This window comes from Rhinolophus hipposideros, assembly GCF_964194185.1.
Source record: "Rhinolophus hipposideros genome assembly, chromosome: 20".
Lineage (NCBI taxonomy): Eukaryota > Metazoa > Chordata > Mammalia > Chiroptera > Rhinolophidae > Rhinolophus > Rhinolophus hipposideros.
The window spans coordinates 50,498,145-50,510,602 of record NC_138066.1 but is presented as its reverse complement, the minus strand read 5'-3'; the positions used below and the strand labels follow the sequence as shown (position 1 = coordinate 50,510,602).

At 46.9% G+C, this 12,458-nt stretch overlaps 1 protein-coding gene across 3 annotated transcripts in view; it reads right to left on the bottom strand.

Annotated features, from left to right (window-relative positions):
- TNRC6C (trinucleotide repeat containing adaptor 6C) overlaps positions 1 to 12,458 on the bottom strand; it is a 117,886-nt gene that overhangs the window by 12,568 nt on the left and 92,860 nt on the right. For 2 of the 3 annotated variants that reach the window (XM_081029937.1, XM_081029935.1), the window contains 8 exons: positions 12,121 to 12,294; positions 10,590 to 10,736; positions 8,055 to 8,174; positions 5,828 to 5,911; positions 5,360 to 5,591; positions 2,315 to 2,482; positions 1,082 to 1,273; positions 434 to 577 (listed from right to left, as the gene is read on the bottom strand). In XM_081029937.1, the coding sequence (XP_080886063.1) occupies positions 434 to 577; positions 1,082 to 1,273; positions 2,315 to 2,482; positions 5,360 to 5,591; positions 5,828 to 5,911; positions 8,055 to 8,174; positions 10,590 to 10,736; positions 12,121 to 12,294 (1,261 nt within the window). The remainder of the gene's footprint in view (positions 1 to 433; positions 578 to 1,081; positions 1,274 to 2,314; positions 2,483 to 5,359; positions 5,592 to 5,827; positions 5,912 to 8,054; positions 8,175 to 10,589; positions 10,737 to 12,120; positions 12,295 to 12,458) is intronic. The other variant, XM_081029936.1, reaches the window with a different exon arrangement.

Sequence of the window (12,458 nt, the reverse complement as noted above, 5' to 3'; positions counted from 1 at the left end):
TCCCAGAGGTGTGCCAAAAAGCATCATACGTTTGTGCCAGAAAAAAGTCCTGGGGGTGGGTTTTGGTCGTTTTACCAGATATTTTGTGGAAAGGAAAAACAGACTGAGATAGATGAGTAAAGGGTTGTGAGTTCATTTTTAATCTAAAGAGATTTCAAGTGGAAGCTTTTTCATTCAACAGCTGGCTGGTTAACACTGGGATTTTATAACATGACGCTTATGAAACACGACATGTTAATAAATCCGGCAAAAACACGCAGCCCCCAACCCAGCCTCCATTTTCACCGGGATCACTACCTGACCTCTTCTTGTGCTGCTACAGATGGCAGAGAAGCTGCCATCCGACGTGTGTTCTCCCACCCCTGCCTCAGGGCCCAGACTGTCACCCGCGCTGCCCTGAGTGTGTGCAGAGACCTCCGGAGCCTGTCCTCACCTCCACTTTTGAGGAGGTAGCGGTTGACATCCTGGATGGTGGTATTGATGGTAGGCCCAGTGGGGACACTTCCAGGAGTGACGTCAGGGTCATTCTCGGGATCTATGTTCTGAAGTCCTTTCCATGGGACTCCAGGATGGAATTCTGGAAAATTCCAAACAAAATGAAAATCGAAACATGAGTATTCGAGTACCTTCACGTTGCTTTATGACAATTTGTGGAAATTTTTGTAATCTGTTGATTGAATCAAAAGACACATTTGAGCCTTTCTGTCAGTAAGTCATCAATCGCTGGGAACAAGCTAGAGCCAGGCATCATGTTACGGCTGCCACAGAACCACAGTGTGCAGACAGAATGAGAGAGCCTGGCAACACTGACCAGATGGTCTGTAGTGCCTTTCCCCATTCTCCTCGCCATTGCCCTTCAGCTCCCACTGAACCACGGGGCTACAGAACAGCGCCTGACACTGATCACACCCAAAACTGATCTGACAAATGGATCTGCAGTGAAAAAGCAAGAAGGATGGGGCTAAGGCTTCCAGGATTCTTAGCGGAGGCCCTGGATTCCGAACTTGGCCTAACTGCCCTCCCTCCTCCGCCCCGAGCATGTTCTGACCCGCTGCTGCACAGAAGTGTCGCCTGCTCTTACCTGGGGGCCAGTTGATGCTGGAGCCATTTGCGATTTTATCACTGTCAGATTTGGCACGTGACCAGCTATGGGGAACAGCTACTGGAGGACTGGCTGGTGACTCACTGTTCTGGAGTAAATCGTACCGGCCGTAGGAGTCGTCAATGGAGGACTTGGCTGGAGGCCCAATGCTTAGACCTCCAGCGATAGCACCTGGGGGATAGCAGGACACAGAGAGCCGCGTGAACAGGGGAAGCAGAGCCCGCGCCACCTGGCACCAGGCCCAGCCTTTCCTAGAGGTACGTGAACTGGCGGGCTTGCTTTGTCCAGCATTCTCCGAGAATAAGGGACTATTTCAGTCAGCACATACTTCGTCCTTGAAAAACTGAACCTCTGAAGAACCGTTTTCGTTTGTCATGTTGGAAATCTTGGTAAGACACATGCCCATCCACAGCAAGCTGGCCCAGGGAACCTCTCTTGGGAGAACTTATGAGTCAGTGTCTGTGGTGAGTTATCAAACGTGCTGGGGGCTCTCTGTTCTACCTCCCTCCAGACAGAAGGGGCACGTTCACTTTTACAGACCAACCCTTTCTTAAGGGTTAACCTTCACTTTTACAGACTCGCCACAGGCTACTGAGCTCTCATGCCAAGGGAGGTGCCCAGAGAGCACGTGATCATTTTCTTGTAGAATTAATCATCAGAAAGAATTTTCTTTTTCTTTTTAGAATGCTTTATACCAAGAGGGAATTACATACCCTATTAAATTTTCTTTGCTGTTTATGCTACCAGGAAATCTAGAGCTAAACGTAATGCTTCCCAGTGAGATCACCTCCTACGGTTATTAGCATTTTTACTTCTTCCTCCACTCTCAGCATTGATTTGCTATTGTTTTATCATTTTATTGAAAAAAAAATCTCTTTTCAGTAGACTCCAATTTTTTGTTGTAGAATACAGATGTAAATAAAAAGGAGGGAGACTATGTCCTGTATTCTTTGCTGTTCTGGGGCATTTTCAATTTCTTCTGGGTTTATAGCTAAGATGTGATGGTTAAGGTTTCAAGAAGTCTGATCACTGACCAGCTGGAATCGTACGTCCTCTGCACTGCAATGGAATACTTTTTATTCAGCTTTCAGCGCTGACTTCTCAGAAGAGCAATGCAGCAGGAGTAACAAAATGAGCACGCCCCACGATACAGCTGGGTGATCAGTGAGCAGACGGCGGTAAGCGGGCCGCAGGCATCACGCTCGGACCTACCATGCTTGCTGGGGTTCTGGTCGAGAGGAGCAGCAGCACCGGGCAGGGTATCCATCGGGTTGGGGTGTGTCCACTGAGGGAGGCGGGACTGGGACTGAGACGGGTCCTTCACCGACAAACCGCCAGTCATGTCCATGCTGTTGACATTCATGTTTGGGTTCAGTCCAGCTAAAAATAAAAACACTATGAGGATATGCCTGCCGTGCTCTAGACGATCACTTTCTAAAGCTCTCGTAGAGGATCAATCTGGGTCTTAATTCACAGCCAAATCCAGTAACAGTTAGTGCTCGTGGGAAAAAGAAACGTTTTGCCTTTTCAACAATACATATTCCTAGGAATATTATTCCTGAATTAAGGTAAAAATGGTAATAAATGGTCTTTGATTAAGTAGAAGTGATGACTCTTCATTTTAACTGTTTCAGTGCCACGAATGGTTCCGAGGGGTCTCATCTGCAGAAAAGCAGAGCAAGACCAAACAAGCAGGAAAACCTTTTCTGACCTTCGGGCCTCTGAGGGAAACTCACCAGATCAAAACCCCTCTGAGTTATCAAGGGTGTTCTAAGGGGCCAACCCCCGAGCAGGCTGCTTGGAACGATTCAGGTCTGCCTTCAGTGGGCGCACTTGACACAAGTCTGCTCGGAAGGAGTTTATCAAATCAACACCAAACTCCTGTTGAGGAACTGAACTATCTGAGTGTGGGTGCTGCCAGCTCCCCCAGCAGGCCTGGTGTGCCGCTGCTGGGGTTATTTCTTACAGCCGAAAGCAGGCACTTTGGTTACGGTGCCAGGTTAACAAAGAGAAATGAGGATGATGATGATAAAAAGGAAAACCAGGCATGAGCTGGACAGACTGCTTGGCTAGAGAGAATGACCAATGGGAGGGCAACCCAGTGTTGACAGATCACTTTCACCAGTGGCGGTCCCTGTCCCACACACGCAAAGGTGAATCTCTGCTCCAAGCAAGGGGTTCAACATTTTTGTTTTTAACTAGAAGTCAGCGGCTGCAAACTCAAATGCCCAGATGGACCAAGTGGTGAGGCAGATGGAGGGGAAGTGGGTCTGGTGGGGATGGCGGCAAATGGGACAGCGCTTGCCCTCAGTAAACAGGTGTCACTGGTGCCACATGGAATGCACACCCAATGCAGCCATTTTCAGGAGAAGCCAGAGCCTCTTTTATTCAAAACTTTCCAATTTTAAATATTGGCCACATACACACACACACACACACACACACACACGCACACGCACACGCGCAGACCTAAGAAAACACTTTTGCGAGTCAGATATGGCCAGTCTGCTTTAACGACTCTCCATTTCCACCGACAGATACCTAGTTGGGTGAGCGGTGCAAAGGGCTCCAAATCCCCTGGCTGGACCTCAGCCCACCCTCCCACTGCCCGTCTCTGTTCTCCCCCCAGCAGGCAGTTAAGATGCCTGGGCCCTGGGCGACACGCCTGCGCTGCAACACGCCCTCTTGTCCATGCTACGCTTCCTGCTCCTTTACGGAAATCTTATTTGTTTGCGGTCCATGCCTCAATCCTGCTCCTTGTTTCCTTTCACCAGCGAAGGTGAATTCGAACTCTCTACTCTGTAGCCCTGTGACAATCCCACCACAGGGGCTATGAAAATTAGTTTTTCATTTTTATACTCCTGATCTTCCTGCACAGACCAGAAGCTCCAGGAGCTGACACAGCAGAACAATGGGAGGCCGTGTGGGAAGAGAGGGGGCGGGAATTACAGCGGCTGAAAAACAGTGCTGAGAACCTACCCAACGGGCAATGTTACAGGCTACATTTCTTAGACTTTATTAGCTATTTACTTTCAACACATTTATTTTATAACTTTAATGTGAATATTGTAAAATTTTATCAAAATTATTTTTCATCTAATTTTGAAGATTCACTGCACTAATTCTTTCATTTGTATTAAGGAAAAAATCTTTAAGAATAAAGATTACTGCACTTTACTCTCCAGATATAGGTTAAGAGGACAGATGGATACTAGGCAGCTGAAGTTAAAGCATTTTAGGATAATGGAACAGAATTTCTGAAACAACTATTCCTAAAATAGAAGTGCTTACATCATCAGCTAACACTTCACAAAGTGCTTGCTATGTAGTAGGACCATCTTAAGAATTTCACACATGAACTCGTTTAATCTTTAAAAGAACCCTCTGAGGTAAGTATTCCCACTTCACAGACGGGGAAACTGAGGCAAAGAGCAGTCAGGCAAGTTGCACAAGCAAGTGTGAGCTGGTCAGTGGCGGAGGTGGGACTCATTGTGGCAGTATAATTCCCAAGTCAGGTCTTACCTACTAGACTATTCTGCTTCCCAAACATAAAGGGCAGTGACAGGCGGGCCGGTAACTACAGGGACAGAATAATCAGTTCAGCATCCACCCCAAGTGTCATAGGAAGGACAGACCATTGGTCACGTCAAGCAGACATTGCTCACGTGATTAGAGCACGCCACTCCTTCCAGAAGGGCCATTTCCCGCTAGGAGCAAATTCCCTGCCACTCAGCTGCCTTTGTCCCTTTGGATATGTATCCCCCGAGTTCTGGAGTCCGTTTGTCCTGCAGCTTCAGCCTCTAAGAGACAATGTCAGATGAGTCTGTCTCCTGGCCAGCCTGGACGACTGAGGGCGGCACTGTGTCCCCCACTGACCTGTAGCTGCCAAGTGCTGAGCACGCTCCTACAGGTGAAGGGTCAATGTGTATGTGCCGATTTCACGTCCTACTGCTTTTTAAAGTGCCTGGGTCCTAAAGATGTGAACATCTTTACTGGCACCACCATTCTAAACTCTTCCATGCAGCTTAGGCTGGAGGACAGTGGCCGCTAGAGTCAGGTGTAAGCCAGGAATGGAACAGGCTGCGGATTCAACAAGGCACAGGAGATGGCTGGCAACCGCTGCCGGTACTGCTTTGAAAGATTTTACACTAGAAGTATGCATAGTGCAGCCCATGTTCAGAGAAGACAGCTGCTGGGGCCCCTCACTCAGGAGCCCTGAGGCACAGTGCGGGCCGGGCCCAGGCCACAGAGACTCACCAAGAGGGTAAGGAGCGAAGGTGTTGGGTGAAGACTGCTGTTCTTTGGTCTGCAGGTCAGGGAGGCCAGGCGCCTGGGGGTGCGGGGGAAAGCTCTCCATGGCCGACTTGCCTGCAGAGGGGTGCAGAGACAGGTGTGGTGGGGGCGGCGGTGGCTTCACGAGCAGGGCCTGGGCCAGCTGGCGCTGGTGCTGCTGGATCTGCTGCTGCAGGTTAGTGATTGTGCGTGCAACCTGGCGGTGGAGACACGCACGTTAGCAGCCCGCGAGTGACGCCCATCGCGCGTCAGTCTCCATTATCGTGACGCCTGGGCCAACCTCCTCCCAAGCCCAGCGAGCCCGAGACTTCAACGGGGAGGCGTAGCGAGAGAAAAATCCTAACAGTACAGCAGCTCATACGTTAGAGACCCTTAGATCAGACAAGACGACAGCTAGTGAACGCAGAGAAATACCCATCGGATGCCACCTACTTGCTGCTCCTGTTGTCTCATGGGTCCGGAAACATTACGCTGGGCCTGTAACATCTGCTGCTGGATTTGTAAACGTTGGTATGCCTGTTGACAGAAAATAAGGAAAATATTATGAGAAGGCCGTCCACAAATGGTTCACCTTCAGTCCATTAGTTAAAAAAGTAAAAAGACAAAACAGCCAGGATTCTCGGTCCCCCCACCACACTGTGGTTTGAACATATTTGGACGCAAGAAACCTTTTTTAAAAAAAAGGACAAATGTCTTCCAAAACATTTCTAGTGCACTGATTTTTACAAAGTAACCCAGTCAGTACCCCTGTTTAGTGTTGGTAATGAGGTTTGTCTGTAACTATTTTCCAGTTAATGAAGAGATCAAAATTCTTCTGCTCCACTCATACAGACTAAGACGAAAAGAAAGTGAAACGAAAAAATACTTATTCTTTTAATGATACAAACTAAAGTCCAGAATGGCTCAGAAAAGGTGGCAGGAAGGCGCTGATCGGCCACTTAGTTATACACGTTAAAAGGTTTGTAAGAACCAGGGGCCATGTGACAATCTAGTCCTCCTGGAGCCTGAAATCCAGACTTGTGACATGTGTGTCACACACACCTGGTCTACGAACTGGATAAAATGATCGTGAGATTCTTCTGCACACAGATGCAGAAGGTTTGATCATCTGATTGTTTCAAAATGTTGGTTGAATATCGTAAATTTTTTTCATCCAACATGGATTCTTCTGGGACAGTTTTAATATAGGATCCAAATAAAGACAGAGATTATACTATTGGAAGTGCCTCATTAATCTGTAAATATGGAGAAAAAAATGCTTCACTTAGTGAATCCTTATAGGCCTTAAAACATAACTTTAGGATGAACTTTTAGCACTGAAACTTTATTTTACCGATTTTTCTGGAAGAAAGAGTAACGCGGTACAGTTTTTAAATCAGAACAAGAAAACACAATTTGGCACGTCTGTGGTGCCTTTCACACGACAGGGCTCAATAACCCTGCTGTGCGAGTCAAGATCCTACACCAGCAGTGTGATAACCGGCTGCGTGTCAGGCCAGAATACAGCTGTGTTTTCAGCGTTACCATGGAGTAGAAAGTACCTTCCTCGCTGACCAGAGTAGTAAGTGACATGCTCTGTGGAGGCCAGGTCTCTTCCTGCTGCTGTTGGTATACAAGCAACAGGACCGCACCCCTGGAGCCCTCCCCACGGCTCGGGCCCCAGGAAGCCTCAGCATCATATGGTCTCGGTGGCCCTGTTGCCCTTTACGGAAGAGGGGACAGCCTGAGAATGCAGGCCCGGCCCGTCCCCACGTCGGAGCTCTGTGTGCTCCACTCATGCTATCACTAGTCTCCAGGACACTTTCCTCCTCCATGCGACCCTGCTACTGACTGGGAGACCAGACACGCCAACGGGTTAGACGTGTCTAACGAAGAGGAAAGGGTCAGGACTCTCCTATAAGGAATGGTTTGATGACACTGGTTTTGTCTAGTGAAGGCCTTTTCCCCCTTTCTTTATGGATTCCTGGCATTTCCTAGAAGATAAAGTTGTTGGACAAGACTTCTACATAAATCAAGTGACAACGTATTAAAGAACGAACACACTTGGTCCTTTAGGGTGTGTAAATTCAGCCCGCACCTAGGGACATGATGGCATCGCCTTTTATGGTGAAAGTAAGTCTGCTGAAAATTCAAAATTCAAGATATGTCAAATTATAAAACTTTCAAGAGTTATTAGGTTACATCAGCCTTTCTCAACAATGATGCTGAGAGAGAATTAAGTCCTAATTTCTGAGGCATCTACTGTATGTAATAGAGTAACTTCTCTCTCATGCTTCTAGAATATCTGTATGCCATCCTTGGAAGAATTTAGAAAATAGTCACTGAAATGATTTCTGTGTTTTGTGGCTGAGATGAGAAAGTCTGGATGAGAGAGGCTGGCTGAGAGCTCAAGCTCAGACATAACTAACGTGAGATCTGAGCGACTCCATGAACACAAAAAACCCAAAGAGTTGATGAAGCTTAGTGAAAACACCCTTAAGTGACAAACTTCCTAATTCTCTGAGCAGTTTAAAAACTTCACAGAAGTCTCAGTGACATTCTCTACAGGAAGAAAACTGTTCGATTACTGCATCAGTCAGCATGTGTTGCTGGCGTCTCTGCGTATATGTCAGCGGAATGTTCTCCTTTGTTCTAGAACGTGCACAGATCGCCCACTCACCAGCTGCAGCTGATAGAGCTGGTTCAACATCGTCATATGCTGAGGGTTAATTGGCGAGGTTAATAGTGCAGGGTTGAGACCAATGTTTTTTGCTGCAAACTGCAAAAGCTGTGCTTGAACCTGTTTAACACAAAATACATCATTAGGCGCTGAATCACTACTAAAATATTTACTCATCTGTGTAGTTTCTCGGTTCAAAACTGATCAATTAATGACAATTATATTTGTCTCATGAGTGAACTTCAAAAGCCATTAAAAAATTTGTATACTTTTTAATGTTAGTTAACATGCTTTTATGAAGAATAAGGAAGGAATCTCGGAGACCGGGAAGAAGGGAAGAGAGGGGAAAGAAGAAGAAAGATTTCTTCCTCCAAATGTTTGACTTGTGAATTAAGTTTCTCGTTATGAATTAACTTAGTTATGAACGGACTTCCTAATTTCTTTTCTGAGAGTGACTCTGGGCCTTCCTCTCAGTAACTCATTTCACCTTCTGTCAAAGGGAAGTGATTCTCACTCGGTTCAAGCCTTATCAAAGGAGGCAGGTGATGCCTCTGGTAGATAGCAGCATGCCAGTGGACAACAGGGTCTCGTCCCAGGGCGGGCAGTAACCCCTTCTCCAGTTCACACACTCGGGAAGTGGTCCCCCTGCTCATAGAAGCAGACACTCCTCTCGGTGGGCACAACTGCTCCCAGCCTCCCTCGGGCAATGCACTTGTGTGGCTCTGCCAGCCCTGACCTTGACTGTCAATCTGCCTCACTGTTCAGAGGTGCCTGGCACTGGCTATTTCAATGTCCACGTGTCCATTTATGAGAGCATTTATGCAGATGACTTTAGGTAGAACACGGATGAGCATTTTTTACCTTAACAGTTGTCTAATGTGTATCAGAAAAATCTTTGATTGTCCTATTTATGGTAAATATGTCGTTTCCTTGAAGAATATATTTAAATTAAGACAAGTCAACTGAAAGGAAACGTGACAGTACAGTGAAGTGGGTGGCACACAGACTGACATTTGGGACATGCTAGTCTGTTTGCTGAGCATGTGAAGACTGCCGCCGTCCCCAGGCCCCAGAAACCATCTCTCTTTCTGCCCCTTAGGCTGGAGTGGCCATGTCACGTGGTTTGGCTTTGAGTGGAAGTGGTTTGAGCAACTGTCCGCCTGGCAGAAAGCGGCTGCCCAGACTCCACCTTCCGCCCTGCTGCCGGGACACAGCCCTGGCAGAGCAGCTCCCACTCACCCTGCTTTCCACATTCCCGTAGAGAGCAAACGGCTGTCTCGTCTAAGCGACTGTATTTTGGGGTCTCTCTGTTACAACCATTTAGTCTGTATCCTAACTAATGACTTTAACTGTGATTTTACCCAGGTTTCAGCCATTGCACTGCTCAGTGCACAAATGCGGTTCACACTGACTTCCAGCTCACTTTATAATTCATCATTACACTGCATCGCTGCATTCTCTTCCTGACGGGTTAAGGACGGTAACGCCGCTCAGCTGACCCCTGAGCAACGTGGGTTTCAACTGCACACAATTCAAATCCTGCTGTTCAAGGGTCAACTGTAATTGAAAACTCAGTCCAAAGTCTAAAATTACGGAATGTTCTAAAAGTAAACCATATTAATAGGAAAATTTTGTATTATGCTTTAGAGCTGCTATGTAAAACAATATCTTTTTCCTTAATTCTATTTGATCTTTTTTATAAAGAATATATGGGCAAAAATGATCTAATACTAAATACTAAACTTAACTAAAAAGTCTATAATAATATGCACACTATTATATATACTGTGTTTTCCTGAAAATAAAACCAGCTGGACCATCAGCTCTAATGTGTCTTTTGGAGCAAAAATTAATATAAGACCCGGTCTTATTTTAATATAAGACCCAGTCGTATTTTAATATAAGACCTGGTATAATATAATATCAAGTCTTTATAATATAACGTAATGTAATGTAATATAATAATGAGTATATGATATTATAATACCGGGTCAATATAATATAGTATAATAATATAACATAACACAATATTATACCGGGTCTTATATTAATTTTTGTTCCAAAAGACGCATTCGAGCTGATGGTCTGGCTCGGTCTTATTTTCGCAAAACACGGCAGCATCACATTTCCTTTCTCACTAAAGCTCTATTCAATCTGACAGCTTCTGAGAGTTCCTCTGTCCTAGACAGGACTTCAGCTTGTCATGTTCCTCTCCCACCAGTCCAGCACAATTCAGCGGGTTCATCGGAACCACCCTGTCAAGGCCAGGACGAAAAGCACGTCTGTGCAGTATGCTGGGTGCACCCCTCTCCCTGGCCATCCAGGCCCAGCCGGGCGGGCGACTCTGGGCGCGATGCTGAGAACACCGCTGGCCCGGGAGAATCAGAGGGCGGACCAGTACCGGAAGGCCTGCTCTTCTTTGCAGTGGGTCAGTTCACTCTCACTTTAAACCCGTGATGTCACGGAGGCGCGAGCTGCCACAGAACGCCAGCATCTGTGTGGCCTTGCTCAGTGGCACCCAGACGCGGGTCTGACCTGAGGGGATAGAAACTGAGGCACTTGAGCACGGAGACTGGGCTGGGAGGAGCTCAGAGGCTGCACGGGCGGCTGCGGCGGCTGCTGTAGGGTCCTGGCTTGTGCTGGTCCGCTACTGCCAAACACACCCAGACTGCCACTCGGTATCTGCGGGGACACGAGCGGGGACAGGGCTGTCACAAGACCACAGGAGCCGCGCACGGGGTGACGTGCTCTGTTGTCCTAAATAGGAATGCCACATGGTATCTACCGGCCCGTGAAGCTTGCCTGCGTTTACATCACAGAAGCCACACCACAGTCCCAGTTTTAATGTGTTTTGAAAGCCAGCTATCACATTAAAGGAAGCTCTAATAATACAGTGCTACAAACAAGAGCAATATGTGTAGCTGTTTGGATCATACATATTCCTAAAAGGGCATCTGTGATGAGTTAGTCATAACGTGTGGGGATTACTAACCTGAGAGAATAGCCACATTTTCAAATAGGAAATACAACTATTGTTTCAACAACGAAAGCTGAAATTGAAGAAGCTGACAAACACAGGTCGCTAACCGTGCTGCGTGTGGTACCTCCCGCTCTGCTGGGATGCGCTACCAGAAAGGTACTGGGCAGAACCCTGCCGTGTGGGTTCACTCCACGACCCCACCCACACGTTCCAGATGGTAGAACATATGACCTGCAGATGTCCCACCGAACTACCACCAATGTTAGCGATGTAAGATCGCGAGGCTCATAAGGACGGGACGCTGGTGACAGTGGAAGAGGCACTGCTGATAGCCCAGGGCAATGGGCACATGTGGGAGTGCTCGGCCACACTGAATACCCATCACAGCATCTACTTCAAAGGTTTGTGTGCGTCAGCCTCATCCACAAGAAAAATCAAAGAGAAGGGGCATTCTATAGACGAGAAAGGCATGATTTACTTGCATATCATTTCATTGTACAGAATCTGGGGGAGAGAGTGACACAGAGCAGAAATCAATCAGAACCCTCAGGTCCTCCCTCCAGTGACGTCTGACAATGACTTTCACTTCCCAAAGAGTGTCAGAGGCAGGGAAAACTCTCTGAGGACCCCTGAAAACCTTCTAGGAGATGTCACCCCTATTTCTGGAAAAAAGGGTAGGGTGTGGGGTTTTCTTACAGATCACCATAGTTAAGATCGTGATTTATGAATGGGTCTGGCAACAGAAGGCTACTTTATAAGATGTATCATCTAAATGAGCAGCCACAGTGCTAAATGAGCAGCCACTTAGCACCACAGTGCTAAACTCAAACATGTTTTAGTTACGTGTAAAAATACATATAATTTTGAAGCATTTCCTGTAAGATGGTTAAAAGTCAAGAACTGGATTCAACTCTTGACACCAGTAAATCACTGGAAGGGAAACTGTTACGGCATTTCAACTACCTTTAACATAGTTGATCATATTTTAAAATACGGGCATTAACTGCAATAAGAAAGGGTCTGTCTCAAACATGCTACAAAGGCAGGTGAGACACAGAGCACACCGCTCTCTCCCAACGGCCTTACCTGTCGAGAAGAATTCAAGTTTTGCATGCCCAGCCCTGAGGCAATCCCACCCAGGGCCTGATTAGGGAGTGCACTGTTTGAAAGGGGGGGCTTCAGGCTTGGTGAAGGCAAAAATGGTGAAGTCGTGGGCTCTTCCACGAGGCCGCCACCCTGATTGGAGAAAGAAAGGGTGAGCTGTGTGCAGTGTCCATCCACACACAGAGCACAAAGCAGTTTCCCAAGACATGTAAGGGATGTGGATGGAGAAAGAATTAAAAGATCAAAAAAGTGGATAATAACAGAATGGAGAACATGGGCAAAAGGGAGGGGGGGAAAAGAAAAAAGAGAAACAGGATTAA